Source organism: Triticum urartu, chromosome 3A, assembly GCF_056163025.1.
Source record: "Triticum urartu cultivar PI428250 chromosome 3A, HENAU_Tu73, whole genome shotgun sequence".
Classification (NCBI taxonomy): domain Eukaryota; kingdom Viridiplantae; phylum Streptophyta; class Magnoliopsida; order Poales; family Poaceae; genus Triticum; species Triticum urartu.
Window position 1 is genome coordinate 11499819 of NC_141875.1, and position 26934 is coordinate 11526752.

Consider the following 26934-nt stretch of genomic DNA (forward strand, 5'->3'; position numbering starts at 1 on the left):
CCGAGTCAACTAGGCCGTGTCCGATCATCACGTGAGACGGACTAGTCAACATCGGTGAACATCTTCATGTTGATCGTATCTTCTATACGACTCATGCTCGACCTTTCGGTCTCTTGTGTTCCGAGGCCATGTCTGTACACATGCTAGGCTCGTCAAGTCAACCTAAGTGTTTCGCGTGTGTAAATCTGTCTTACACCCGTTGTATGTGAACGTTAGAATCTATCACACCCGATCATCATGTGGTGCTTCGAAACAACGAACTGTCGCAACGGTGCACAGTTAGGGGGAACACTTTCTTGAAATTATTATGAGGGATCATCTTATTTACTACCGTCGTTCTAAGTAAACAAGATGCATAAACATGATAAACATCACATGCAATGAAATAGTGACATGATATGGCCAATATCATATAGCTCCTTTGATCTCCATCTTGGGGCTCCATGATCATCAACGTCACCGGCATGACACCATGATCTCCATCATCATGATCTCCATCATCGTGTCTCCATGAAGTTGTCACGTCATCTATTACTTCTACTACTACAGCTAACGGTTAGCAATAAAGTAAAGTAATTACATGATGTTTATGTTGGCACGTAGGTCATAAATAAATTAAGACAACTCCTATGGCTCCTGCCGGTTGTCATACTCATCGACATGCAAGTCGTGATTCCTATTACAAGAACATGATCAATCTCATACATCACATATATCATTCATCACATCCTTTGGCCATATCACATCACATAGCATACCCTACAAAAACAAGTTAGACGTCCTCTAATTGTTCTTTGCATGTTTTACGTGGCTGCTATGGGTTTCTAGCAAGAACGTTTCTTACCTACGCAAAAACCACAACGTGATATGCCAATTGCTATTTACCCTTCATAAGGACCCTTTTCATCGAATCCGATCCGACTAAAGTAGGAGAGACAGACACCCGCTAGCCACCTTATGCAACTAGTGCATGTCAGTTGGTGGAACCAGTCTCACGTAAGAGTACGTGTAAGGTCGGTCCGGGCCGCTTCATCCCACGATGCCACCGAATCAAGATAAGACTAGTAACAGTAAGCATATTGAACAAAATCAACGCCCACAACTACTTTGTGTTCTACTCGTGCATAGAAACTACGCATAGACCTAGCTCATGATGCCACTGTTGGGGAACGTAGCATAAATTCAAAATTTTCCTACGTGTCACCAAGATCTATCCATGGAGTCATCTAGCAACGAGGGAGGAGTGGATCTACATACCCTTGTAGATCGCGCGCGGAAGCGTTCAAGAGAATGGGGTTGATGGAGTCGTACTCGTCGTGATCCAAATCACCGATGATCCTAGCGCCGAACGGACGGCACCTCCGCGTTCAACACACGTACGGAGCATCGACATCTCCTCCTTCTTGATCCAGCAAGGGGGGAGGAGAGGTTGATGGAGATCCAGCAGCACGACGGCGTGGTGGTGGAAGTAGCGGGATTCCAACAGGACTTCGCCAAGCGCTGCAGGAGGAGGGAGATGTGCCATGGGAGGGAGAGGGAGGCGCCAGGGCTTAGGTATTGCTGCCCTCCCTTCCCATCACTATATATAGGGCCAAGGGAGAGGGGGGAGGCGCAGCCTTGGCCCTTCCTCCAAGGAAGGGTGCGGCCAGGGAGGAGTCCCTCCTCCCCAAGGCACCTCGGAGGTGCCTTCCCCCTTTAGGACTCTTCCTCTCCCTTGATTCTTGGCGCATGGGCCTCTTGGGGCTGGTGCCCTTGGCCCATATAGGCCAAGGCGCACCCCCTACAGCCCATGTGGCCCCACCCGGTGGACCTCCGGGACCCTTCCGGTGGTCCCGGTACAGTACCGGTGACCCCGAAACTTGTCCCGATGGCCGAAATAGCACTTCCTATATATAATTCTTTACCTCCGGACCATTCCGGAACTCCTCGTGACGTCCGGGATCTCATCCGGGACTCCGAACAACTTTCGGGTTACCGCATACTAATATCTCTATAACCCTAGCGTCACTGAACCTTAAGTGTGTAGACCCTACGGGTTCGGGAGACATGCAGACATGACCGAGATGACTCTCCGGTCAATAACCAACAGCGGGATCTGGATACCCATGTTGGCTCCCACATGTTCCAGGATGATCTCATCGGATGAACCACGATGTCAAGGACTTAATCAATCCCATATACAATTCCCTTTGTCTATCGGTACGACACTTGCCCGAGATTCGATCGTCGGTATCCCGATACCTTGTTCAATCTCGTTACCGGCAAGTCTCTTTACTCGTTCCGTAACACATCATCCCGTGATCAACTCCTTGATCACATTGTGCACATTATGATGATGTCCTACCGAGTGGGCCAAGAGATACCTCTCCGTTTACACGGAGTGACAAATCCCAGTCTCGATTCGTGCCAACCCAACAGACACTTTCGGAGATACCTGTAGTGTACCTTTATAGCCACCCAGTTACGTTGTGACGTATGGCACACCCAAAGCACTCCTACGGTATCCGGGAGTTGCACAATCTCATTGTCTAAGGAAATGATACTTGACATTAGAAAAGCTTTAGCATACGAACTACATGATCTTGTGCTAGGCTTAGGATTGGGTCTTTGTCCATCACATCATTCTCCTAATGATGTGATCCCGTTATCAATGACATCCAATGTCCATGGTCAGGAAACCGTAACCATCTATTGATCAACGAGCTAGTCAACTAGAGGCTTACTAGGGACATGGTGTTGTCTATGTATCCACACATGTATCTAAGTTTCCTATCAATACAATTCTAGCATGGATAATAAACGATTATCACGAACAAGGAAATATAATAATAACTAATTTATTATTGCCTCTAGGTCATATTTCCAACAGTATGTGGCGTGTACGAACTTAATATGCGAAGAAGAACAATCTATGCGAGCGGACTCCGGCGAGCTGCTGCTTAAATTTCTCGCGCGAAACAACTTTTTTTAAAACTTAGGGGTTTGTTTGCGGTTTCTAATCTACCGCCGCAAAATTCGGCCTGCATAACCGCCCCCGTGTGACCTGCAAACACATTTTACAGGTCGGCAAAATGCGGGGTCTGCTAGAGTTGCTCTAACAATGCTACGTTGAAGGTAGGGATTCATCCCCCCCCCTCCCTCACAACATTTTGTCAAGATAGGGTACTGTCTACGCCAAAGAGCATTAGATACTACCCAAACATAAGGAACCATACCACCATTACATAGGGAATAGTCTTTCTCCATTCTCCTTACATGACCAAAATGACAAGAGGAAGCAAAGAAGATCATAAACTAAGTGGATAGGGAAGCCGCAGCATGTCTGATCTTCAGGAGCCTTCCAACCTAGGCACCCCTGTCGTCCATCCATGTGCCGCCTTGAAGATCTCCCTAGCCACCTGTTCAACTTGCTTTACGCCCTCCTTCATACACTTTATTCTTCCTTGATTTGTCTACAACACACACCATTCATGCAAATTTTTAAGAGAAAAGTATACTTTTCGTCCCTCAACTCTTGGTGAAGTCTAGATTTGGTCCCTCAACTTCAAAACCGGACAACTTGCACCCCCAACTACTGAAACCGGACAAGGTTTGTCCCTGGACTCGGTTTTGACCGGTTTTTGGTGTTGATTCACCCCGGTTTTGACCTGTGCTCACTCATATTCCTGTAAAAAAATTATATCCGTGAATTTTTTGAAATTCACATACACTTTTCAACTCTACATAGTTTTTTCAAGGTCGCGTATGTTTTAAAAAATAAACATATTTTTTTTCAAATCAGCGAACTATTCTGAAATTCGCGTACTTTTTTCAAATCCGTGATTTTTTACATTTACGTATTTTTCCAAATCCCCGTATTTTCCCCAAGTTTGTGTAAATTTATCAAATCCAAGTATTTTTCAAAGCCATGAATTGTTTCTGAAATTCGCATACTTATTTCAAATCCACATGCTTTTCAAACTCCCTTTTTTTTAAATCCGTGTTGCTTTTATAATCCATGAACTTTGTATGAAATTCAGGTACTTGTTTCAAGTTGAAATAATTTTTGAAATCCACATATTTTGCGCAAAAGAAGCCATATCCGCGTACTTTTTTCAAGTTCGCATAAAATTTTCAAATTCATGAACTCTTTCAGAAAAATGTACTCGAATATGAAAGGTGCATCAATTTTAAAAAATTAAAACTAAATGAACTTTAAAAAACATATGCATTTTTGAAAAAAAAAATACATGAACTTGGAAAAAAGTACGCCGATTTAAAAAAAGTACACAAAATTTAAAAAGGTTCACGTATTTGAAAAAGTAGCCGAATTTGAAAACAGTACGTGGACTTGGAAAAGGTAGGCAAATTTGAGTCGGAACGGTTAAAACTAGGGTGGGACACCACCAAAACCGGTTAAAACCGTGACCAGGGATGAATCTTGTCCAGTTTGAGAAGTTAAGGGTGCAAGTTGTCCGGTTTTAAAGTTGAGAGACCAAATCTAGACTCCGCCAAAAATTGAGGGATGAAAAGTATACTTTTCTTAATTTTTAATAATCAAGTTCACAGGAACACAGGGATCAACCACCGTATGATCATCAAAAACCAGTCTATTTAATGGTGGTTGCATATCTAGCTTCCGAACCACTTTGGTCATTGCATATCTAAATGACTCGAACAAACAAAAAGAAATATCCACACGAATCTCCATATAAAATCAATAACATAGGTCTTAAGGCACATTTAAAATGTGCTTTAGCAAAACCGAAAAATATACCCCTAAAAAGAATTTCTTTCCTGCAGGGGGTCCTAAATAGTGTTTAAAAAAAATGAGTAACGCTATAGCGGGTGGTATTACACGCCCATACGTACGTAATACGTGTGCTGGTTACTGGATGGAAGACGTACACCATCCAAACCATGGACAATAAGTTAGTAACCGTGTGCTGAGTCTGCTGACCTGAATTGCTCTCGATCCACCTCTGCAAATCGGACTACGATCCGACGCCATCAGGGCGACGATCAGACGAGGAGAGTCCCTCCCGTACGTGCCATATAATCCTGCTCCTCCTCCGTGTCTCTACTACGGACCCAGCACTAGTCGTGTCTGCCGTCTACCTTCCGATCAGCTGCTGATTCGCCGGCGCTGCCTCAAACCCTTCGCACGCGAATCGCCGGCCGTCGCCTCCCTTCTTTGCAGATGGCTCTGAACGATGGCCTCGCCAGGTTCAGGCTGCAGCAGGAGAGGAACCACGCGATTCTGTCCACCATCGCCGCAACCAAAACCTCTTCATCATCATCCACCAAGCCGTCCCAGCAGCGACCCGCTCCAACTCCAACTCTACGGCCGGCGGCTAAACCAGCACCGCCTGCGCCTGCGGTCAGATTCTCCGACGACACGGCGCGGCTACAGAAGATCAACGAAGTGAGGACGTCCACAGTCGGATCACAGCTCAAAAAGGTAATCCACCTGCTCGAGACCACGAGGGAAGCTCTTACGGCGCATCAGATCAACCAACAGAGCTACGTTGACATCGACGGCAACAAAGACGTCGCCGAGAGCCTGAGGAACAACGCCAAGGTGCGCTTCGACGGGCGACGCTACTCCTACAAGCCCACGCACGACGTGACGGCTAAAGGCGAGTTGCTGACACTGATCAAGAGCTTGCCGGACGGTCTCCCGGTTTCGGAGGTGAAGGACGCCTATCCAGACGTGCAGGACGACCTCCAGGCTCTGAAATCCTCGGGCGACGTCTATCTGCTACCGGGCGAGGGAGGCATCATCGCGTACCCGAACGACCCGAGGTCGAGGATGGAGGTGGACGCCGAGCTCAAGAAGCTGTTCCACGACATCAAGTTGCCTCAGGACATGCTCGACATCGAGAAGGAGCTCCGGAAGAACCGCGAAAAGCCGGCCACCGATACTATGAAGCGCCGGGCGGCTGAGCAGGTCCATGGTCATCAGCCCAAGCCGAAGAAGGCCAGGAAGAAGTTGCGTGGGATCACCAGCCGGACCAAGATCACCAACGCTCATCTCCCGTGGCTCTTGGACCTGCCTGTCGACTCGAAAGATATCATCTAGCTGATGGGTGTGTAAATCATGTAATAAAGCACGTGATGGAGTAGATTTTGTGACTTGATGAACCTGCTCAAAGCGATATAAGTTCACAACTGCTATTCTTTTTTGCATTTACATATGGAGAACACTGCTATTTACATCTAGTAAGGTACACGTGCAATGCACGTATAAGTTTAGATGGCCAAAATATGAACGAATATAGACATACCACATTATAACGCGTAAACATGTAAGATTGGAGTCATATATGCACATCATAGATGTAAATTTAATTATCATAGTTCATCCCATTGAAAACCATATTATAGCTATAAAATACTCAAAGATTGCATGATATAATACTACATGAATCTCATGTGAAATATGTCGAACATATTTGTCTAGGTATCCCGTATTGCAGATTTGGGTGGCTAGTATTGCTTATTCAAAGCCAAACGAAATTTATGAACATGTTGGCATAGCCTTGAAAAAAACATAAAGTAAAAGTGAATGATAATTCTTTTGTTGGTAAGCAATCCAAAAAATTCAAAAATAGTTACACGAATGCAATAAAAAACATATGAGTTTGTGTTCACTCCACAAAAAATAAATAGACAACTTTATTTTAAGACTTGCTTGACTGTGCCATTCTACTCTTTCCCCTATGCTTGTCCATTGCACCTTTTCACAACATATTCATGATGCAACATAATGAAATAATAACCATCTAAATATTGAAAAGCCAATCCCTTTATACGAAAGACCGAAGAGATAAGAACTCGCTAGTCTTTTTTTTTACTATGCATCTCCACTCCCCACTTATTGAAACTTATTGCACATTTTCAGTATATAATCATGCCAGAAATGAAATTTGACATAATAAAATGACCAGTAGAATATTAAGTAGAAAATTAGGAGATAACAATCTAAGAGATAAAGTGAGTCACTTTCAGCAAGATGAGAGGAAATACTCATAACATAACATAACAGAGAGGATATGTGGCATTGTAAGAGATGGTACACATCGGACTTAGTACAAGTAAAATCATCAGGACGTTCAAAACCGTAAGGAATTGCTCCCACCCAGATTTTATTTTAATCGGGGGAGGGGGGGGGGGGCATGTGAGAGAGGGCATTAATTATATACGTCCTTATGATTTGAAAAACTCTTCAAATGTGATTTTCCTATATAACCCTTTTCCAAATTTCAGTGGGAGCTTGGACTTCACTCACATGTAAAGGGTTGTTTGGTTCTAGGCCTAGTAATGCCCCCTTTTTTTGCCAAGTTTACCTAAGGTTAGTTCAGTAAAATGAGAGCCACAAGTTGGTAAGGCTAAGGGAATCTTGTCGCACTTTTTGAGTGTATGTCATGTGGGGCCCTGATGTGGCAAAAAACATCTTGCCTAAGGTGGGGCATGAACCAAACACCCTCCTAAGTTGGTCAAACTTCTCTAACCTTAGGCGTGTCAATCTAAGAGCATTTACAACCACAAGTACCAAAATCTGGCCCCAAACGCCAGCAGATGTGTCCGGACAAATCTGCAGAGAATGACCGGACAACACACAAATTTGATTCTCCACAACCGGATCCATCAAACCTAATTCTCAAATCCATAATAGTCTCATGCAACATACATACATAGATAAACACGTCTCATCGGACTACCAAAAATAAACAACGATGGGAGAAGTTCATCCACGGCCGCCCTTGCCCTTGCCTTTGCCTTTTCGGTCATCCTTGTGGCAGTAGCGGTCGAAGAGGTAGAACGGATCGAGGCGGATCTGCTCACTGCCGGAGTTCTCCGATCTGTCACCGTCCTCGTCTTTGTCCTCCTTGGACTACTTTGCTATTTTGACATTGCCTTCACTGCCCTCCTTCGCCGCTTCTCGATTGTGCGGGCAAGGAGGGGTTGCTCTGATGCCTCATCACGGGCTGCCAAAGACGTCTCCGCATCGTGACCTGCCATGGCTGCTGATGAAGCCATGTACCTAGGGTAGGGGCACGGACCTGTCCAAGTAGCCCTACCCTAGGACATCCCTAGGAGAAGTCCCCTTTCAATCGACTTGAAGGTATCCCACTCGACGGATTCAAGACACTCGACCAGAAAGCTATCACTCGACCATGAAGCCAACCACTCGACTGCCAGGAGACCTGTAGTCACTCCGCAGGCAAACGGTCAGTTGTTAAGTAGTCTTTATGGTCATTATAGCACTTTATTAGGGGCGTTACCAGTAACGCCCAACCTTAAATGCACCTTAAACCCTGCATTACTGAGGGCAGGAGGGGGCTGGCGAACTCTATATAAGCCACCCCCCTCCTCAGTATGAAGGGTTCGCACCCCTGTTATTCACACGCCAGTAATCCAGTTGACCGCCTCCGGGCACCGAGACGTAGGGCTGTTACTTCCTCCACGAAGGGCCTGAACTCGTACATCTTGGTGTGTTTACAACTTCCCAATAGCTGAGATCTAGCCTCTCCATACATACCCCCCTACATCACTGTCAGAGTTAGAACCACGACAGTTGGCGCCCACCGTGGGGCAGGAATCTTAGCGCCTGATTGGAGAAGTTGCGCCTTTTCCGTTCCCTTTGATCATGGTTTCGTGCGGAGTTTTGGTGGAGGGCCGCGAGATCCGCCTCGGCGCGCTCACGTTCATCGCCGACGACTCCGCCTGGCTGCTGGAGGCGCCACTCGACGTCGATGCGCTCCCCGTCCACGGTGCGACGCATTTCCGCGCATGCGTTCGTGGCGTCCTCCTGCGGCAGCCGTCGACCTAGTATCGGTCGGCCCCCGTATCATCTCCCCGCTCTGTCTCCCACCGGCGCAAGCGCTCCGGTCGGTCGAGACTTCAGAGGTGGGTGAGGCACGCCGTGGCTCGCCAGTCGGCCGCCCCGCAAGTCGCGGCAATCGAGCCCGATGAATCCCTCTGCGGCCTGTTCGACCTGTCGACTGGCTCCGCGGAGACCGCATCCGAGTGCGACAGCAGCAACCCCGCGGCTGAGATCCTGGCGGTCGATGGAACGCACGGTCCTCCCAGTTTCCCTCGCGCTGATGGAGGCACGGGTGGGGGCGACCCGTCGCATCCCCACGATGAGTATCTCCCCGAACCTCTCACGTCATCACAGCGAGAGGAGCTTCTCCGCCGGAACACGGACGCCCTCCGCACCCCTATCGTCGGAGAGTCCCCCGAGGCCCGGGCCTTGGAGGACGCGCGCTTGGCTTGTTTGGCCGAGCGCACTCGACTGGAGAATCTCCAACGAGCACTCGACGAGCAAGCGCGTCAGCGGGCTCCCGAGTCCAGTCGACATCAGCTCTTCCCACCGACGCAGGTATACCGAACCCCAGTTTAGAATTTGGCCGCCGCGGCCCGTATAGCAGAATCGATTCAGCCCTCCCAGTCGGAGGCTGGCAGGGGCTTGTTACAGATCAGAGCGTTGCTCCGGGCGGCGGGAAACCAGAATTCCGCTGTTTCCCAGTCGCGGAATAGGATCCACAGTCGATCCGTTGCAACAGATACAGTCCAGTCGGCTCACAGCCCGCGGTCGCCCCCGAGGCGCGAGGGACGTGGCGACCGGCATGATCAGTACAGAAGGAATGAGCAGTATGATCACCGATCCGATCATGATGATCGACGTCGAGTGCCAACCCCTCCCCCGAGGAGTGGGTCATATGTGCCTCGACATCGAGATGACAGGCGCCCTCATAGCGTTGGGCAGAGGATTCCCGTCGACCCCAGGGACCCAGGCTTTGACGCGAGATCTGTCCTTGTTCAAGGCTTGGTTGACAGGAACAGGGCTTATCGGGAAGGCCAGAACAGAGATGCGCCCTCCAGCAGCAGAATATGTGTTTCAGGGCCAGAGTGTTTCAGTCGAGCCATCAGAGCCGCAGTGATTCCTCCCAATTTCAGGCTGGCGACTGGAATTAGCAAGTTCACCGGTGAATCTAAGCCTGACACTTGGCTCGAAGATTACCGAGTGGCTGTACAGATTGGCGGTGGCAATGATGAGGTGGCCATGAAGCATTTGCCTCTCATGTTAGAGGGCTCAGCCAGAGCATGGCTAAATCAGTTGGCACCCAGCAGCATTTACACTTGGGAGGACCTCTCCCGAGTGTTTATCACAACCTTTGAAGGAACATGCAAGCGACCTGCAGGCCTTACAGAGTTGCGGTCTTGCGTGCAGAAGCCGAATGAAACTCTGAAGGAATACATCCAGAGGTGGATCACACTGCATCACTCGGTTGAGAATGTGCCAGACCATCAAGCAGTTTGTGCCTTCAAGGAAGGCGTTAAATACAGAGAGTTGAATCTGAAGTTCGGTCGAACTGGAGAGATGTCTCTGAATCGAATGATGGAGATTGCCACCAAGTACGCTAATGGTGAAGACGAGGACCGACTCCGGAGTGGCAAGCACAAGGCAGTCGCCCAAGAAACCGGAGAAAACTCCAGTCGAAAACAGAAGCGGAAGGCCGAGCCAGCCGCTCCTGGGGAGGCCCTGGCCGTAGCCCAGGGAAACTTCAAGGGAAAACCCAAGGGCACCTGGAAGCCCAAGAAAGTCAAGGATCAGGATGGAAACGATGTTTTGGATCTGCCATGTCACATCCACACCAAGAAAGATGAAGGGGGTAATTTCATTTACCCAAAGCATACCACTCGACAATGCCGACTCCTGATCCAGCAGTTTCAGGGCAAACAGTCCAAGGATAAGGAAAAAGAGTCGGACAGGGTCGAGGACAAGGAAGACAGTGACGATGGATACCCCCAAATCAATTCCACCCTGATGATTTTTGCTGATGTCGAAAGCAAAAGTCGACTGAAAGTCATTAACCGTGAGGTGAATATGGTTGCTCCGGCGACACCCAGTTATCTGAAGTGGTCTCAGACTGCCATCACATTCGACCAGTCCGATCACCCTACGCACATTGCCACCCCTGGGAGGCAAGCTTTGGTGGTCGACCCAGTTGTCGAAGGCACTCGACTGACCAAAGTCCTGATGGATGGTGGCAGTGGCCTGAACATATTGTATGCTGAAACATTGAAAGGGATGGGCATTCCGATGTCCAGGCTCAGTGCCAGCAACATGAGCTTCCATGGAGTCATTCCTGGAAAGAAAGCCGAGTCACTCGGCCAGATTGCTCTCGACGTGGTTTTCGGTGATTCAAAGAATTACCGCAGGGAAAAGTTGACATTTGAGGTTGTGGACTTCCAAAGTGCTTATCATGCTATTCTGGGCCGGCCAGCTTATGCACGCTTCATGGCTCGACCATGCTACGTATATCTCAAGTTGAAGATGCCCGGCCCCAGAGGTGTGATCACCGTTACCGGCAATCGGAAGAAAGCAGAAGAGTGTTTTCAGAAAGGATCGAAGATTGCTGACGCTCAGATGGCAGTTGTTGAGCTACAAGAGTACCAGAAGACTGCTGATCCGAGTGAACTGCTACGGGCCAAGAAGCCTGGTTCAGAATCTGCTTTTCAGTCGTCTGGTGAAACTAAGACAGCTCACATTCACCCGACCGACCCCGACGCTGCTCCGACTCACATCTCGACGACGCTCGACCCCAAATAGGAAGAAGCACTCATCCAGTTCCTCCGTGAGAACTGGGACGGCTTCGCATGGAAGCCTTCTGACATGCCTGGAGTTCCTAGGGGGCTGGCTGAGCACCGTCTACGAGTCGACCCGAAGTTCAAGCCCGTGAAAGAACATCTTCGACGGTCCGCCGTCCAGAAGAGGAAGCTATTGGCGAGGAGGTGGCTCGGCTCTTAGCAGCGGAGTTCATCCGAGAGATTTACCACTCCGAGTGGCTCGCCAATGTCTTCATGGTCCCCAAGAAGGACAAGTCACTTCGCATGTGCATTGATTTCAAACATATCAATTGGGCCTGCCCGAAAGATCGTTTTCCTCTCCCTCGCATCGACCAAATAGTCGACTCAACTGCGGGGTGCGAGAGATTGTCTTTTCTAGATGCCTATTCCGGGTACCATCAGATCCGTCTGTATGGACCCGACGAGATCAAAACAGCTTTCATCACTCCATTCGGATGCTTCTGTTACGTCACCATGCCGTTCGGCCTCAAGAACGCCAGAGCCACGTTAATGAGAATGATTCAGAAGTGTCTACTCACTCAAATCAGTCGGAATATGGAGGCATACATGGATGATATTGTGGTCAAGTCACGGAAAGGTTCCAACCTGCGGGCTGACCTTGCTGAAACCTTTGCCAACCTCAGGAGGTATGATATCAAGCTCAATCCGTCAAAGTGCACGTTCGGAGTTCCAGGTGGAAAGTTACTCGGTTTTTCGTTTCCGAACGGGGGATCGATGCCAATCCTGAAAAAGTTGGCACCATACTCCGGATGAAGCGTCCTGTACGCGTGCACGATGTCCAAAAGCTTACAGGCTGCTTGGCCGCTCTAAGTCGATTCATTTCTCGTCTCGGTGAAAAGGCGTTGCCTCTTTACCGACTGATGAAGAAGTCTGACAAGTTCGAGTGGACTCCAGAAGCTGACGCAGCATTTGCAGAGCTCAAAGCTCTGCTCTCCACCCAGCCGGTGCTTGCTGCCCCAATCAGCAAAGAGCCTCTGCTGCTTTACATTGCAGCCACAGGACAAGTTGTCAGTACAGTACTTACGGTCGAGCGGGAAGAAGAAGGAAAGGCCTTCAGAGTTCAGCGCCCAGTCTATTATCTATCTGAAGTTTTGACCCCTTCAAAACAAAGATACCCTCACTATCAGAAGCTTGTATATGGGATCTACATGACCACGAAGAAGGTTGCACATTACTTCTCTGACCACTCCATTACAGTCGTCAGCGACGCCCCACTGTCAGAGATTCTGCATAACAGAGATGCAACTGGTCGAGTGGCCAAGTGGGCGATTGAACTCCTTCCCTTAGATATCAAGTTTGAAGCAAAGAAGGCTATCAAGTCCCAAGCAATCGCAGATTTCATCGCCGAGTGGATTGAATAGCAACTTCCGACTCAAGTTCACTCGGAGCACTGGACCATGTTATTCGATGGATCTAAGATGCTGAATGGTTCCGGTGCTGGGGTAGTTCTAGTCTCCCCCCGAGGAGATAAGCTCAGATATGTTCTCCAGATTCACTTCGATTCCTCCAATAATGAAGCAGAATATGAAGCACTTTTGTACGGGTTGCGCATGGCCATTTCACTCGGCGTCCGTCGCCTCATAGTCTATGGCGACTCAGATTTGGTGGTTAATCAGGTGATGAAGGAGTAGGACGTCAGAAGTTCGGCTATGACTGGTTATTGCAATGCAGTGAGAAAGCTAGAAAAGAAATTCGAGGGGTTGGAGCTTCATCACATCCCCCGACTGAAAAATCAGGCAGCTGACGATTTGGCAAAGATAGGCTCCAAGAGAGAAGCCATTCCCAGCAACGTGTTCCTGGAGCACATTCACTTGCCGTCGGTCCAAGAAGATCCTTTTACAGAAGAAGCCCCGCAGCCGAAAAGTGCCACAGATCCGACTGAAGTCGAAGTTCCTGCTGTGGTCGACCTAATCATGGAAGTCTTGGCAATCACTCCCGACTGGACGATACCATACATCACGTATATCCTAAGGAAAGAACTCCCAGAGGACGAGGAGGAGGCTCGACAGATCGTCCGCCGATCCAAGGCCTTCACAGTCATAAAGGGGCAGTTGTATAGAGAAAGCGCGACTGGAATTGGTCAGAAGTGCATAACACCAGAAGAGGGTCGAATAATCCTTGATGATATCCACTCGGGGACCTGTGGTCACCATGCGTCCCCTCGGACCATTTTGGCTAAAGCATACCGAGCGGGATTTTACTGGCCTAGAGCAAATGAGACGGCAAAAGAGATAGTCAACAAGTGTGGAGGGTGCCAGTTCTACTCCAACATGTCGCACAAGCCTGCATCAGCCCTGAAGACCATTCCACTCGTCTGGCCCTTTGCTGTCTGGGGACTAGACATGGTTGGTCCACTGAGAACAGGCAGAAGTGGTTTCACTCATGTGCTTGTGGCAGTCGACAAGTTTACCAAATGGATTGAAGCTAAGCCTATCAAGAATCTTGATGCTTGCACTGCTATCAGTTTTGTCATAGGGCTAACATTAAGGTATGGAGTCCCGCATAGCATCATCACTGACAATGGGTCAAACTTCGATTCGGACAAGTTCAGAGCTTTTTGCGCCTCTCAAGGCACTCGAGTCGACTACGCATCGGTCGCCCATCCCCAGTCGAATGGACAAGCTGAAAGAGAAAATGGTCTGATTCTCAAAGGACTAAAGCCTCGACTGATGCGTGATCTCAAGCACGCGGCAGGTGCTTGGGTCGACGAGCTTCCATCAGTTCTGTGGGATTGAGGACCACCCCTAACCGGTCGACTGGAAGAACTCCATTCTTTCTGGTTTATGGAGCCGAAGCAGTTCTGCCAAGTGATCCTCTTCACAACGCGCCCCAAGTCGAGCTTTACACCGAGGATGAAGCAGAACAGGCCCGGCAAGACGCAGTCGACCTCCTAGAAGAAGAGAGGGAGATGGCCATGATCAGATCGACCATTTATCAGCAAGACTTGCGTCGATTCCACGCCCGGAATGTGAAGAGCCGAGCCTTCCAGGAAGGAGATTTGGTCCTCCGAGTGGATCAACAGAAACCGCACAAACTTGCTCCTACTTGGGAAGGCCCCTTCATCGTCACCAGAGTCCTCCACAATGGAGCATATCACCTCTACAATGTTGATCACTAGATCGACGAGCCACGAGCTTGGAATGCGGAACTACTCCGCCCATTTTACACTTGAGTTCTCCCTTGGACGGGATGTAATAAGAAAAAAAAATCCGCAGTTCATTTTTATCAAAGACAAGAGTGTTCCAATAATTGCTGTCACTTTTGTTTGCGTGCGAAATCCCTCAGAGGGTGGCTTAGCTGCGAATCCGTTTCGCCTAAGTTTGAAAAATCCTACCGAGTGGAGAGCCAGACTCCCACTCGGGGGCTTAGCTGCAGCCCAGTGCTTGCCTAAGTGTTTAAAATCCTACCGAGTGGAGAGCAAACCTCCCACTCGGGGGCTTAGCTGCAGTCCAGCACTCGCCTAAGTTCTCTTACTTAGAGACTTAGCTGCAGTCCGGCACTCACCTAAGTTTGAAAAAATCCTACCGAGTGGAGAGCGATCCTCCCACTCGGGGGCTTAGCTGCAGTCAGTACTCGCCTAAGTTCTCTCACTTAGAGGCTTAGCTGCAGTCAGACACTCGCCTAAGTTTGAAAAAATCCTACCGAGTGGAGAGCGATCCTCCCACTCGGGGGCTTAGCTGCAGTCCAGCACTCGCCTAAGTTCTCTCACTTAGAGACTTAGCTGCAGTCCGGCACTCGCCTAAGGTTGAAAAAATCCTACCGAGTGGAGAGCAATCCTCCCACTCGGGGGCTTAGCTGCAGTCCAGTACTCGCCTAAGTTCTCTCACTTAGAGGCTTAGCTGCAGTCAGGCACTCGCCTAAGGTTGAAAAAATCCTACCGAGTGGAGAGCAATCCTCCCACTCGGGGGCTTAGCTGCAGTCCAGTACTCGCCTAAGTTCTCTCACTTAGAGGCTTAGCTGCAGTCAGACACTCGCCTAAGTTTGAAAAAATCCTACCGAGTGAAGAGCGATCCTCCCACTCGGGGGCTTAGCTGCAGTCCAGCACTCGCCTAAGTTCTCTCACTTAGAGACTTAGCTGCAGTCCGGCACTCACCTAAGGTTGAAAAAATCCTACCGAGTGGAGAGCAATCCTCCCACTCGGGGGCTTAGCTGTAGTCCAGTACTCGCCTAAGTTCTCTCACTTAGAGGCTTAGCTGCAGTCAGACACTCGCCTAAGTTTGGAAAAATCCTACCGAGCGGAGAGCAAACCTCCCACTCGGAGGCTTAGCTGCAGCCCAGTGCTCGCCTAAGTGTTTAAAAATCCTACCGAGTGAAGAGCAAACCTCCCACTCAGGGGCTTAGCTGCAGTCCAGTACTCGCCTAAGTTCTTTCACTTAGAGGCTTAGCTGCAGTCAGACACTCGCCTAAGTTTGAAAAAATCCTACCGAGTGGAGAGCAAACCTCCCACTCGGGGGCTTAGCTGCAGCCCAGCGCTCGCCTAAGCGTTTAAAAATCCTACCGAGTGGAGAGCAAACCTCCCACTCGGAGGCTTAGCTGCAGCCCAGTGCTCGCCTAAGTGTTTAAAAATCCTACCGAGTGGAGAGCAAACCTCTCACTCGGAGGCTTAGCTACAGCCCAGTGCTCGCCTAAGTACAAGACACAACCCAATCCGCGAGTCGACTGCTACCTTCCCCTTCGGAGCTGCGCCGCAAATACAAGGTTATTCCGAGTGAAGATCAAGATCCACTCGACGAATCAAACCATGAAGATATTCAACGACAAATCAAGATCAAATAAAGCCTAAAAGGTCCCAGACCTCAGATCAAAGTACTCAAGCCCTCGGCTCGGCGGAGTTTAACGGTTACAAATCCACTCGGCATTCCGAGGCAAATTTAAAGTGAAGCATAGAAGTTTTTCATTCCTCGGGAGGAGGACTGGAAGGGGCGACGAACTCATCCAAGTCGATCCCATCTGCAATACGAGTGGCAACAGCAATAAAAGTATCCATGAAGTCCTGAAAGTTGTGCTTCCTGGTATTGGCAACTTGGATGGCGGCCAGCTTTTCTTTTCGCGCCTCCTTGCAATGGACGCGGACCAGAGACAGAGCGACATCAGCACCACATCTAGTAGAAGATTTCTTCCATTCCGCCACTCGACCCGGGACTTCATTCAGTCGGACCATCAGGGACTCGAGGTCGTTCTGAAGTGTCGTTCCGGGCCAGAGTGATGTGTCGATCCGCGACATCGCAGCCTTCAGCCGAGCAAGATAATCAACGATGCTGGTAACACGAGACTCCAGTCGGAGCACGTTCATAGCAGCCTCGTCCTTCACGAGAGAATTGGAGGGATCCAAGCCTGGCTCCACTCGACTGGTTTCCTCTTCGAAGCTCTGGCAGAATTCTGCAAACACGATTCAAGAATAAGACAGTGGCCGTACGCGGGCTCGGCAACTACAAGACAGCCGGGTTGGAATAATTACCTTCGAGCATGACGAACAGCTTCTTGGCGAGTCCTCCGAGATAAGCCTCCAGATCTTTTGCCTTCCCCGCCAGCTCGCCCGCCTTGTCGTGCAGAGCCATCTTCTCCTTCTTCAGTCGACTGGCATCTCGATTAGCTGTCTCGAGGGCAGTTTTCAGTCTGGAGTTCTCCTGTTCAAGAGCTCCGACCGAAGCCAATTTCTCTTCTGCGAGCTTCGTTTTGCTCGAGGCCTCCTTCTGTGCCTCTGCAAGGTCTTGATCCTTCTTCTTCAGAGCTTCCTCCAGTTTATCTGCGGCGCGTCGAGTGGAACCAACATCAAGAATGGACAAGTAAGAAAAGCCACCCGTTAAGAATGGAGAACCTCACCAGCCATACCTTTTGCTTCTTCTTGCGCCTTCTTCAAATTCTCCTGAGCAAGCTTCAAGTTAAGGTTGAGCTGGATCTGCTGATTCTCCAACTCAGTGGAGCGAGCTACAAGTTCGCAAGATTTCTGTAAAAAGAAAAATCAGTCGACAGACGTCCAAGATAAGTTGCTTCCGAGTAACTAAGAGACAATGATGACGTTTCTAAGACCACAGCCGAATCAAAAACATTCTACAGTAGTCTCGGGGACTACACCCAGTGGGTGCACTCAGCGTGCCCCCACTGGTTCGACCAAAAAAAAACAAAGAGAAAGAGAGAAAAAGTCGACTGCCCGTAGTCGACCGGATACAGTTCCACTCGACCTGGCCCGACCAAACCGAGTGAAGAAATACAGCTACAGCAACACAATGTAAAGACTACAGTCGACTGCCAGCAGTCCACCGTAGTCTCGGGGACTACACCCAGTGGGTGCACTTAGCGTGCCCCCACTCGTCCAAGGATTGACAGACACACCCAGTGGGTGTACGGATACAGATACAAAAGATCTTCGGAAAAGAGACTCTTCAAACAGCATATCATAACAGACCAAGTGTTGAGTCAACTGACCTGGACGTTGCTCTGAAGAGCCGAACTCGCGTCATAGGTTGCTTGGCTGGCCTCCCGAGCCATCTTCACTTGCTCCATCATGATCCCCGCCTGGCGTATAGCCTCTTTTGCAGCAGCCGCTTGGTCCTCAGGGACGGGGTATGCGGCAAAAAGCGAAGACGGATCCGCAGTCGATGACGAGGGCCGCGCACTCGCCAGAGGAACGGCGAAGGTCACAGAAGCCCGATTGGTGTCACCACCATCCCGAGCCACGGCCTCGGACGCCGGAGCGGATTGGGGGGTCTTGTCAGCCGACGCCCTCTTGTGCCTCCTCACTCTCAACGGACCGTTGTCGTCGTCATCCGGGAGGTCGATAACATGAGGAGGGGCTACAAAGGAAAAGTTCAATCGACCAGGGTTGCAATAAATGTTTAGTCGACTCAAAGCAGAAACGTCAGTAATCGTACCAGGGTTGGAGGTAACAGCATCCTCCATCTCTTGGTCGTCGTCCTTGGCGGACATCTCAGAAGTAGCAGCACTGCAAGCCTCGAAAGTCAGTCGGTTGGCTCAATGGATCGACCAAGGATCCGTCCACGGTCGACAAAGGAAAACAAGTTTTATTATTACCCAGAAATGGTGGGGACGGCCATCTTCATCTTGGGCAGAGCCTTGGGTGGCTTGGACGGCGCTGCGCGCGGATGCTTGGGAGTCTTTCCAGTCGGCGTAGGAGAAGAGGTCCGAGGGTGTTTCGACGACTGCCCAACAGGAGCAGTCGCACTGCCACGCTCCCGCGCCGGATCGTGTGTGAGCTTGGATCTCCCCTCCGGGCGGGGGGGGGGGGGGGGGGTTCAACCTCCTCCTCCTCCTCTTCGCTGGAGTCGACGTTGTCGCCTCCCTCTCCTTCACCGTCGGACTCCCACTCGCCTTGATCGTCCCCGCTCTCACCTCCGCTCGCCTCCCCTTCCTCAGTTGGCCCCTGTGCCCCATTGGGCGTCGAGTACATCTCAGTAGTCGCCTGAAAAACAACAGGCGAGACAAAGGTCAATCGACCAACTCAAAGAAGACCAATGAAGAAAAACAAGATCTCAGTCAGGAGCATAGAGACATACCTGGTCCACGTCGTATGAGTTGACGAGTGGAATTACCCTCCTGGCTCCTCGGGGGTTGTCCTTGTTTCTTGTGATTCTTGACAGCCACCCCTCCAGCATCTCATCAGTGACCTCCTCCGGGTGGATCCGAGTGGTGTCGTCAAGACCCGAGTACAGCCACATCGGGTGGTCACGAGCCTGGAGCGGTTGGATGCGCCTCCGGAGGAAGACCTCCAGCAAATCCATGCCCGTCACGCCCTCACGGACAAGCTCAACCACTCGACCGGCCAGCACTTTGACTTGGGCCCTTTCCTCCGGCGCCACTTTCAGAGAAGCAGGTTTTTCAGCTCGGTCGAGTGAGAAAGGAGGGAGACCAGTCGACTGTCCTGGGTCACCTGGTCCTGACAGTAGAACCAGGTCGCCTGCCAGCCACGGACCGACTCCGGGAAAGTAATGGATGGAAAACAGCTCCTCCCCCTCGTCTGGATCGCCAAGCCCCCGCACAACTGGATCACCTTCGTCCTCTCGTCACTCGACTTGGCCTTCTTGACCGATTGGGAACGGCAGGTAAAGATGTGCTTGAAAAGTCCCCAATGGGGGCGGCAACCCAAGAAAGCCTCACACATGGAAATGAAAGCGGCAAGGTATACAATGGAGTTGGGAGTAAAGTGGTGGAGCTGCGCTTCGAAGAAGTTCAAGAAGCTCCGGAAAAAAGGATGGGGCGGCAGAGAAAACCCTCGGTCGATGTGGGTGGCTAGGAGCACGCACTCACCATCGCGGGGTTGAGGTTCGATCTCTCTCCCCGGAAGACGCGCAGCCTCATGGGGAATGACCCCCCCCCCTCGACCATGTCGTCGAGATCCTCTTGCCGGATCACTAACGGCATCCAATCGCCCTGGATCCAGCCCTTGGGCAGAGCGGACCTTGAGGAGGATCCGCCCCGAGTAGATCTTTTCCCCTTCCCCTGCGTCGTCGCCTTCTTCACGCGCTCCAGAGCGGAGGTCTTGCCCTTCGTCATCGTCGCCGGCGAAGTCTCGCACGGGCCTGCTGCACTGGGGCGAGAACGGAGGTGGCGGAAGGACTTGCGAAGGGAGAGAGGAAGAAGAAAGGAGGAGAAGAGAGCACACTGCTTGGAAACCCCGAGCCGGCGATTTATAAGGGGCCGCTCCCGAGTGGCTGACTGGTAGGCCCAGGCTATCCAGTCAAATCCCGCAGCAGACGCGCGCGCAGTACATGGCGAAAAAGGCGACGCGGGGATCAAGGAACTTCCGCTTTATCGCTTCCGAGTACTGCGGCCGCTCCCGTCCCGCGCGCTTCCCAAAATCCGAAATCCCACGACATCCGCGGGCTGCAGAACAACTTGTCAAAACGGAAGACCCCGCCCGCACCGACGCTCGGTATGTCGCAAATAAAGAAATTCACTCGACGAAAGGCCTGGAATGGATCAAGGCGACTGAAAAAGGTTGGCAACGTCATCCGTGACGATTGACCCAAAACGAGGCGCTCACGTAGCCCAAAGAATCAGTCGAAAAGATCTCCAACTCTTTCCCCACTCTAACCTCGATCCATTCGGGGGCTAATGATGAAGCCATGTACCTAGGGTAGGGGCACGGACCTGTCCAAGTAGCCCTACCCTAGGACATCCCTAGGAGAAGTCCCCTTTCAATCGACTTGAAGGTATCCCACTTGACGGATTCAAGACACTCGACCAGAAAGCTATCACTCGATCATGAAGCCAACCACTCGACCGCCAGGAGACCTGTAGTCACTCCGCAGGCAAACGGTCAGTTGTTAAGTAGTCTTTATGGTCATTATAGCACTTTATTAGGGGCGTTACCAGTAACGCCCAACCTTAAATGTACCTTAAACCCTGCATTACTGAGGGCAGGAGGGGGCCGGCGAACTCTATATAAGCCACCCCCCTCCTCAGTATGAAGGGTTCGCACCCCTGTTATTCACACGCCAGTAATCCAGTCGACCGCCTCCGGGCACCGAGACGTAGGGCTGTTACTTCCTCCGCGAAGGGCCTGAACTCGTACATCTTGGTGTGTTTACAACTTCCCAATAGCTGAGATCTAGCCTCTCCATACATACCCCCCTACATCACTGCCAGAGTTAGAACCACGACAGCTGCCTCCTTCACGAGGGTCGCTGAAGCCGCCTCATCTTGAAGCGCAGCGGGCACACCACACCTCCTTTTCGGATTGGTGGCCACCGATGAAGGCGCGTAGGGCCTCCGTTTTGGTGCCCAACGCAGCGAGAACGAGGTGCTACCTAAATTGTTCCGGTGGCACAGAGGGGTTGTACCATGCGGAGATGGTGACCACAGCTGGCGAGGCATGCGAGATCCACTGGCCCCGAATTCGAGCGCCATTTGGGCAATGAATTCCTGCGGCTCGCTGAAGACCGAGGGAGGGCGCACTCCTTTCGGGAGCATCGAGGAGCAGCGCGAGCGACCATCTGCTCCTTGGGGCTGCAAGCGGATGAGCTCCCAGCCCTCGAATCTGGACATCTCGGAGTAAGATCCAGTGGCCGCCACGGAGAAGAAGGACGAAGCTGGCCGGAGAGGAGGTTGGTAGTGTGGGAGGGGAGTGGAGTGTAGTGGAATGTGGCTATGGTTTCAACCGGAGTGCAGAGGTTGGTAGTGTAGTGTTGTTTGGCGCGAAGTCCAGATGCGCCCTCTCCTCCGGCATCAGACCTGCCCGAAACCTGTCGACGACTCGCACAAAGGCGATCAAGGCGGCGGCAGAGACAGGCTCCACCAGTAGGTCCCCTGACTCACAAGCCATCCTGTCGGCAGATGCATGTCTGGCAGCGGCGGGATGTCGCAGCGGGCGAGAAGCTCGGCATCATGGAAAGTGATGTTGCGTGACCACACCATGGGTGTGGAAGGGAAGGTGGGAGAGAAGGGCTACGGTTTGTGCTGCAGCGGCGCCGGTGACGGATAAGGTTGTGGAGGCAGGTGGCAAAATGGGATATGAGACTACATATATGGCTCGGGAGGGGTGATAGGGGGTGGGTTGCAGCGTTAAGCCACCATTAATGGGCGCCGGCGATGCGACTTCCCGTGTGCGAAAACACGAGCAGTCACTATGTGGGAAATAACCGACAACGTGAATTCAGCTTTGCATACCGGTGGGTCCCACGTGTCAGTCACAGGCTGTGCAGGAAACAACCGGCGATGCGAAATCAGTAGTGCATGCGGCATATAATGGTGGTCCCACACGTTAGTCACAGTGTAGGAAACAACCGGCAATGCGAATGCGGCCGTACTGGTCGGTCCCACGCGTCAGTACCAGGCGAAGTAACAATCAATGGTTTTGATCCGACAGCAAGCCACCGTTTGGTGTTTTGTGAGGCCAAGGTGAGCAGAGGAGGGCAAAAGTGAGCGATGTTAGATGGGCGGGGCAAAACTGAGTAGAACTAAGCAAGAAGAAGGGGCATAAAAATAAAAATTCCAAATACTAATAACCATCTAAATATTGAAAAGCCAATCCCTTGATAGGAAAAGACCGATCTTTACTTTTTGTTTTGACTATGCATCTCTGCTCCCCCCGAAACCTAATGCACACTATCAGTATATAATCATGCCAAAAATGAAATTTGACGTAACAAAAATGGCTATAAAATATTAAGTATAAAAATAGGAAATAACGATCTAAGATATAAAGTGAGCCACTTTCAGCAAAATGAGGGGAAATATTCATAACATAACATAACAGAGAGGATACGTCGCATTGTAAGAGATGGTAGGCACTGGATTTAGTACAATTAAAATCATAAGGACATTCACAAAAAAACATAAGGAAATAATTTCTCCCACCCAGATTTTCTTTTGAGTGGGGAAAACCAGTGCATCAACTGTATACATCGTTATCATTTAAAAGTATCTCTTCAGATGTGATTTTTGTGCATACCCCTTTTCCAAATTTTGAGTCGGAGCTTGGACTCCACTCACATGTAAATATTGCACCAACCAGTACTCTAACACACTTTTGAAAATTGAGATGTGTAAATCTTTGTATTGCTTATCGAGGTGCTCTGAGCCAGTAGCATGACTCCACAGCCCCTTTTGAAAACAAGGCGGCATTATTGAGCCACACTAAGTATGCAACCATCACATGTCACGACTCCTAGCGGACGAGAGCTTCTAAGGGACGAGGGTTCCCAGCCACCTCCTGTCGGCACCGCCACGGATCTGTCTCGCCTCATGTGGCCTTAGGGTTATGAATGCGTGGTGGATCTTGGCCATTGCCGGTGGGAGGTCTCCTCCTTTGTTTGATGTTTCTTCGAGTATGTTTAGAGTTTGTGTCATGCTTATAATGATGAGGCGACTGCGGTTTTCTGAATATATAATAAGGTTCTTCTCGTCTAGCCCCTGTTTCGATGGTGCGTTTAGCGTCGTTGGAGGACATGTGGATGTGTGTCTCCGGCGGATCTCGTGGGATTTGGTCGGCATTTGTCTTCAGTGATTCTCCCTAAATCCGGTCTTTCTCTGTTTGCTTTCTTGTGTCTACAGGTTGGATCATTCTGATCTACGCTTCTCTTTATCATCGAAGGTTGTTGTTCTGGTGCGCTAGTCTAATTGGGTCTTAGCACGACGACTTCTCGATTGTCTACTAAAATACGGATTACCCACTTCGATGAGGGAAGGGCGATGATGGTGGTGCGGCTTCGGCTTGTTCCAGTGTGTGTAGTCGTCCCTAGATGGTCTATGAATTTGGATGTAGTTTCTGTTATTTCTTATGTTGTTTGTACTGCCATGATGTTTGACAAATAGATCAAATGAAAATAAAAAACATTCACATGTCGTGTCAATCAGGATCAACTGTCTCAGTTTGACATATATAATCTGTCACTACCGAATGTTGATCTTGCATCTAAATAAAGGAATGTTGATCTTTCTATCTCGAGCAGCTGCCATGTATAAAAAGAATCTGTCAGTGTCGAATGTTGATCCGCTCCAAGCAAGCACATCAACATTTAACGTGTCCGGTGTCCCTGACTGTCAACCACCCAACAGAGATCTTTCGCAGCAGCTTCTCGATCAGGCCGTGGCCGCGCTCACCGCGCTCATGAACTCCTCGTCGGCCACGAGCCCCGCTGCCGCCTCCGCCCTCGAATACCGTCGACGTCCCGTCCATCTTGTTCGCCGGGCCGCTCCGCACGCCCACCGGCCGGCCCCACCAGAAGTCGTTCCCTTACACGTCGAACCGCGGCGAGTTCCCGGTCACCACCAGCGCCGCGGGGGGCGGCGACACGCACGCGAAGCTCGGGTTTCGCGGCCAGGACGCGAGCCTGTCCCGCTCGCTCGCCTCGTCGAACGACGCAACCGTTCTGTTCAGCAGCGTCGCCGTCCATCCCAGCCCCCTCTCCAGGATCTCGCCGGCGGTGGACGTCGCCTCTGCGCGCATCACGGCGTTGCCCGCGTGGCCCGCCGGTACGCCGTCCACGCGGCCCCGGCATGCGACGAGCAGGGCGTACGTCGTGCTCTGGTCCGGCGCCAGCCTCCTCGCCCGGCACACCGCGATCCACAGGTGCGCCAGCAGGGCCTGCAACGAGGAGATGGTGCCGCTGCCGGTGCAGGACGCCTCGGCGTTCGCCTTTTCTTTAAGCCTCCTTACGCTCTCGCCGGAGAAATGGAGGAAGCACTCCTCCTGCTGCACTGATGATGAGTGCTCATGGCCGACGATGTCCTCCAGTTTGCGGAAGGGCAGATGGATCGGAACACGGCGGCCGTCAAGGAACCACCTCCGGTGCACCGGCAGCGGCGAGGAGATGGCTGCACCGTCACTCTGACGACGGCTGATCTCGGACCAGGTGTTGAAGAGGTGCCAGAAGGCCGTCCCGTCACCGACAGCGTGGTTGAGCGACATGGCGACGAAGACACCGTCGGCGAGCTCGGTGACCTGCGCGGCCAGGAGCGGGTGGGATCCCGCGGCGGCATCCACGCTGACAAGCCCATTGAGCGGGAAGAAAGACTGGACCACCCCTGGTATATACAGCGGCGCGACGACGTCGGCCACGGTGACGCCGGGAGGCACGGCGTGGACGAGCTCGGCGCCCTCCATGCTGCAGCGGAGTGAGACGGCGAGGCTCCCGCTGTCCCCACCTGGTGGCTGGTGCGACGGCGAGGCGTCCCGCGTAGGGGTAGAAGCGTCCCAGAGCGCGCGCGAAGGACGCCGCGAGGCGTTGGACGACGGGGGCGTGGTGTTGGTGTGACTGGTGTCCCTGTTCCCCTGCTGCCGTGGTGGGAGTGGGACTGGGAGGCATGGGCAGGAGGACGCCCATCTGGATGTACTCCAAGGTGATCATCCGGAGGTCCCATGGCGTCAGGTCGACGGTCGTCTCCGGCTCTGGCCGTAGGCAGGCCGTCGTCTGCTCCGGCAGGACCATGCGCCGGGACATGGACTGGACATGGTCCATCTTGGTTCACCTCTCAGTCAGTAGCGGTGGAGTGTGGCGTAGCTGGTGGTGTTGTGGACGCATCTTAAATAATAATCTGAACTTGGCGGTGAGACGAGAGTATTGGGTACTTGCTGTTTTCCAATCTTTCAATATCGGGCCAGTTTATTTGTGGATATGATTGATCATGGAAAGGAAAGGATCATCGGGGAGACTTGCATGGGATCTCACGTTTAGGTGAAATCATGAGATCAATATCAAAATATCATATTTAGACATTTAAAAAAAATCTGCAGAGACTTGTGTGAGATCTCACATTAGGTGAGATCAATGATATTGATTTTTTTTGAAAAAAAAATACATGTGCAAACGTTCTCAACTTTTTTTAGACACACAACAATGTTTGATGTATAACCTCAAAAGGTTTCAACTTCTAATTCAACTTAATTACAGTAATAAAAAATCAAATGTAAATAGTGTCAAAGTACTATTCACCCAAAGTTGTTACCATTCACATTCGAATTTTTCTTTTTTGAATTTCTAAATGTACATCGAGTTTTGAGCTGACTTTTTTCGAAGGTGTAGACATACCCCACATAAATGTTGTTAAATAATTTCAGATTTTTTTAATGTCTAAATATGATATATATATTTTCGGTGTTGATCTCATGATCTCATCTAAATGTGAGATCTCATACAAGTCTTCCCCTCAGTAGCACATCGTCTGAACTTACCTGAAACTGTATGTCTAGGTCTGGGCAGTCAAAATTTGCACAAATCCGTGAGGTCGGTGAGTTTCTGGAGGTGATCCCACAACCAACGTATTGTGTTGAGCTGTTTGTAGCGGACGATATTCAATTCAGACACAGATGGAGAGAGAAAGAGAGGGGTGAGGTCACTAAGTATACGAGATTGCTTTAGACACGACACTGCCTGCACGATCAGCGAATAATGCGTCCTCCCCAACAGCTCTTCCTGCATGCACGCTAGCTGTTGACGCTGCCAAGTAGGATCGTGCAGGCGTTGACCGTAAATTTGTCGTCCGTGTAGCAGTACTCTTATAAGTATACTCCGGGATGAATGAACAGTTATAACCCTATAGATTTACCACATTTTTTTTAATAAAAGAGGTTCCCTCCGATTTCATTAATGGAACCAAAAGCAAGCAACAAAGTCGAGATCCCAACAGGTACCATCACATGCGCATCAAGGCTACATAACGAGCTAAAGTGCTAACTGCGTACTGCCGCATGGAGGTTACAAAGGTGAGAATGCATCGGATACATCAGACACCAGCTAGTTATTTCTACTATAAGTTCAGGATAACAAGACGAAACAAACAGAGAAAGGAAGTCTGGTTTGCTCCTTCGCCGGTTTAGCCCTCCAGTCGCCGAAC

General features: G+C 50.7%; 1 protein-coding gene and 1 pseudogene across 1 annotated transcript; one reads left to right on the plus strand and one right to left on the minus strand.

Moving 5' to 3' along the window:
* The first annotated feature begins 5179 nt into the window (after window positions 1-5179).
* On the plus strand, window positions 5180-6061 carry LOC147977770 (uncharacterized). The gene has a single exon (XM_087516439.1). The coding sequence runs from the start codon at window positions 5180-5182 to the stop codon at window positions 6059-6061; it is 882 nt and encodes a 293-aa protein (XP_087372565.1).
* Window positions 6062-23947: 17886 nt separating this feature from the next.
* Window positions 23948-25740, minus strand: LOC125529559 (putative acetyltransferase At3g50280; annotated as a pseudogene).
* Window positions 25741-26934: the final 1194 nt, after the last annotated feature.

Coding starts and splice junctions, on each gene's coding strand:
- LOC147977770 (XM_087516439.1), top strand. CDS start 5,180: ATGGCTCTGAACGATGGCCTCGCCAGGTTCAGGCTGCAGCAGGAGAGG.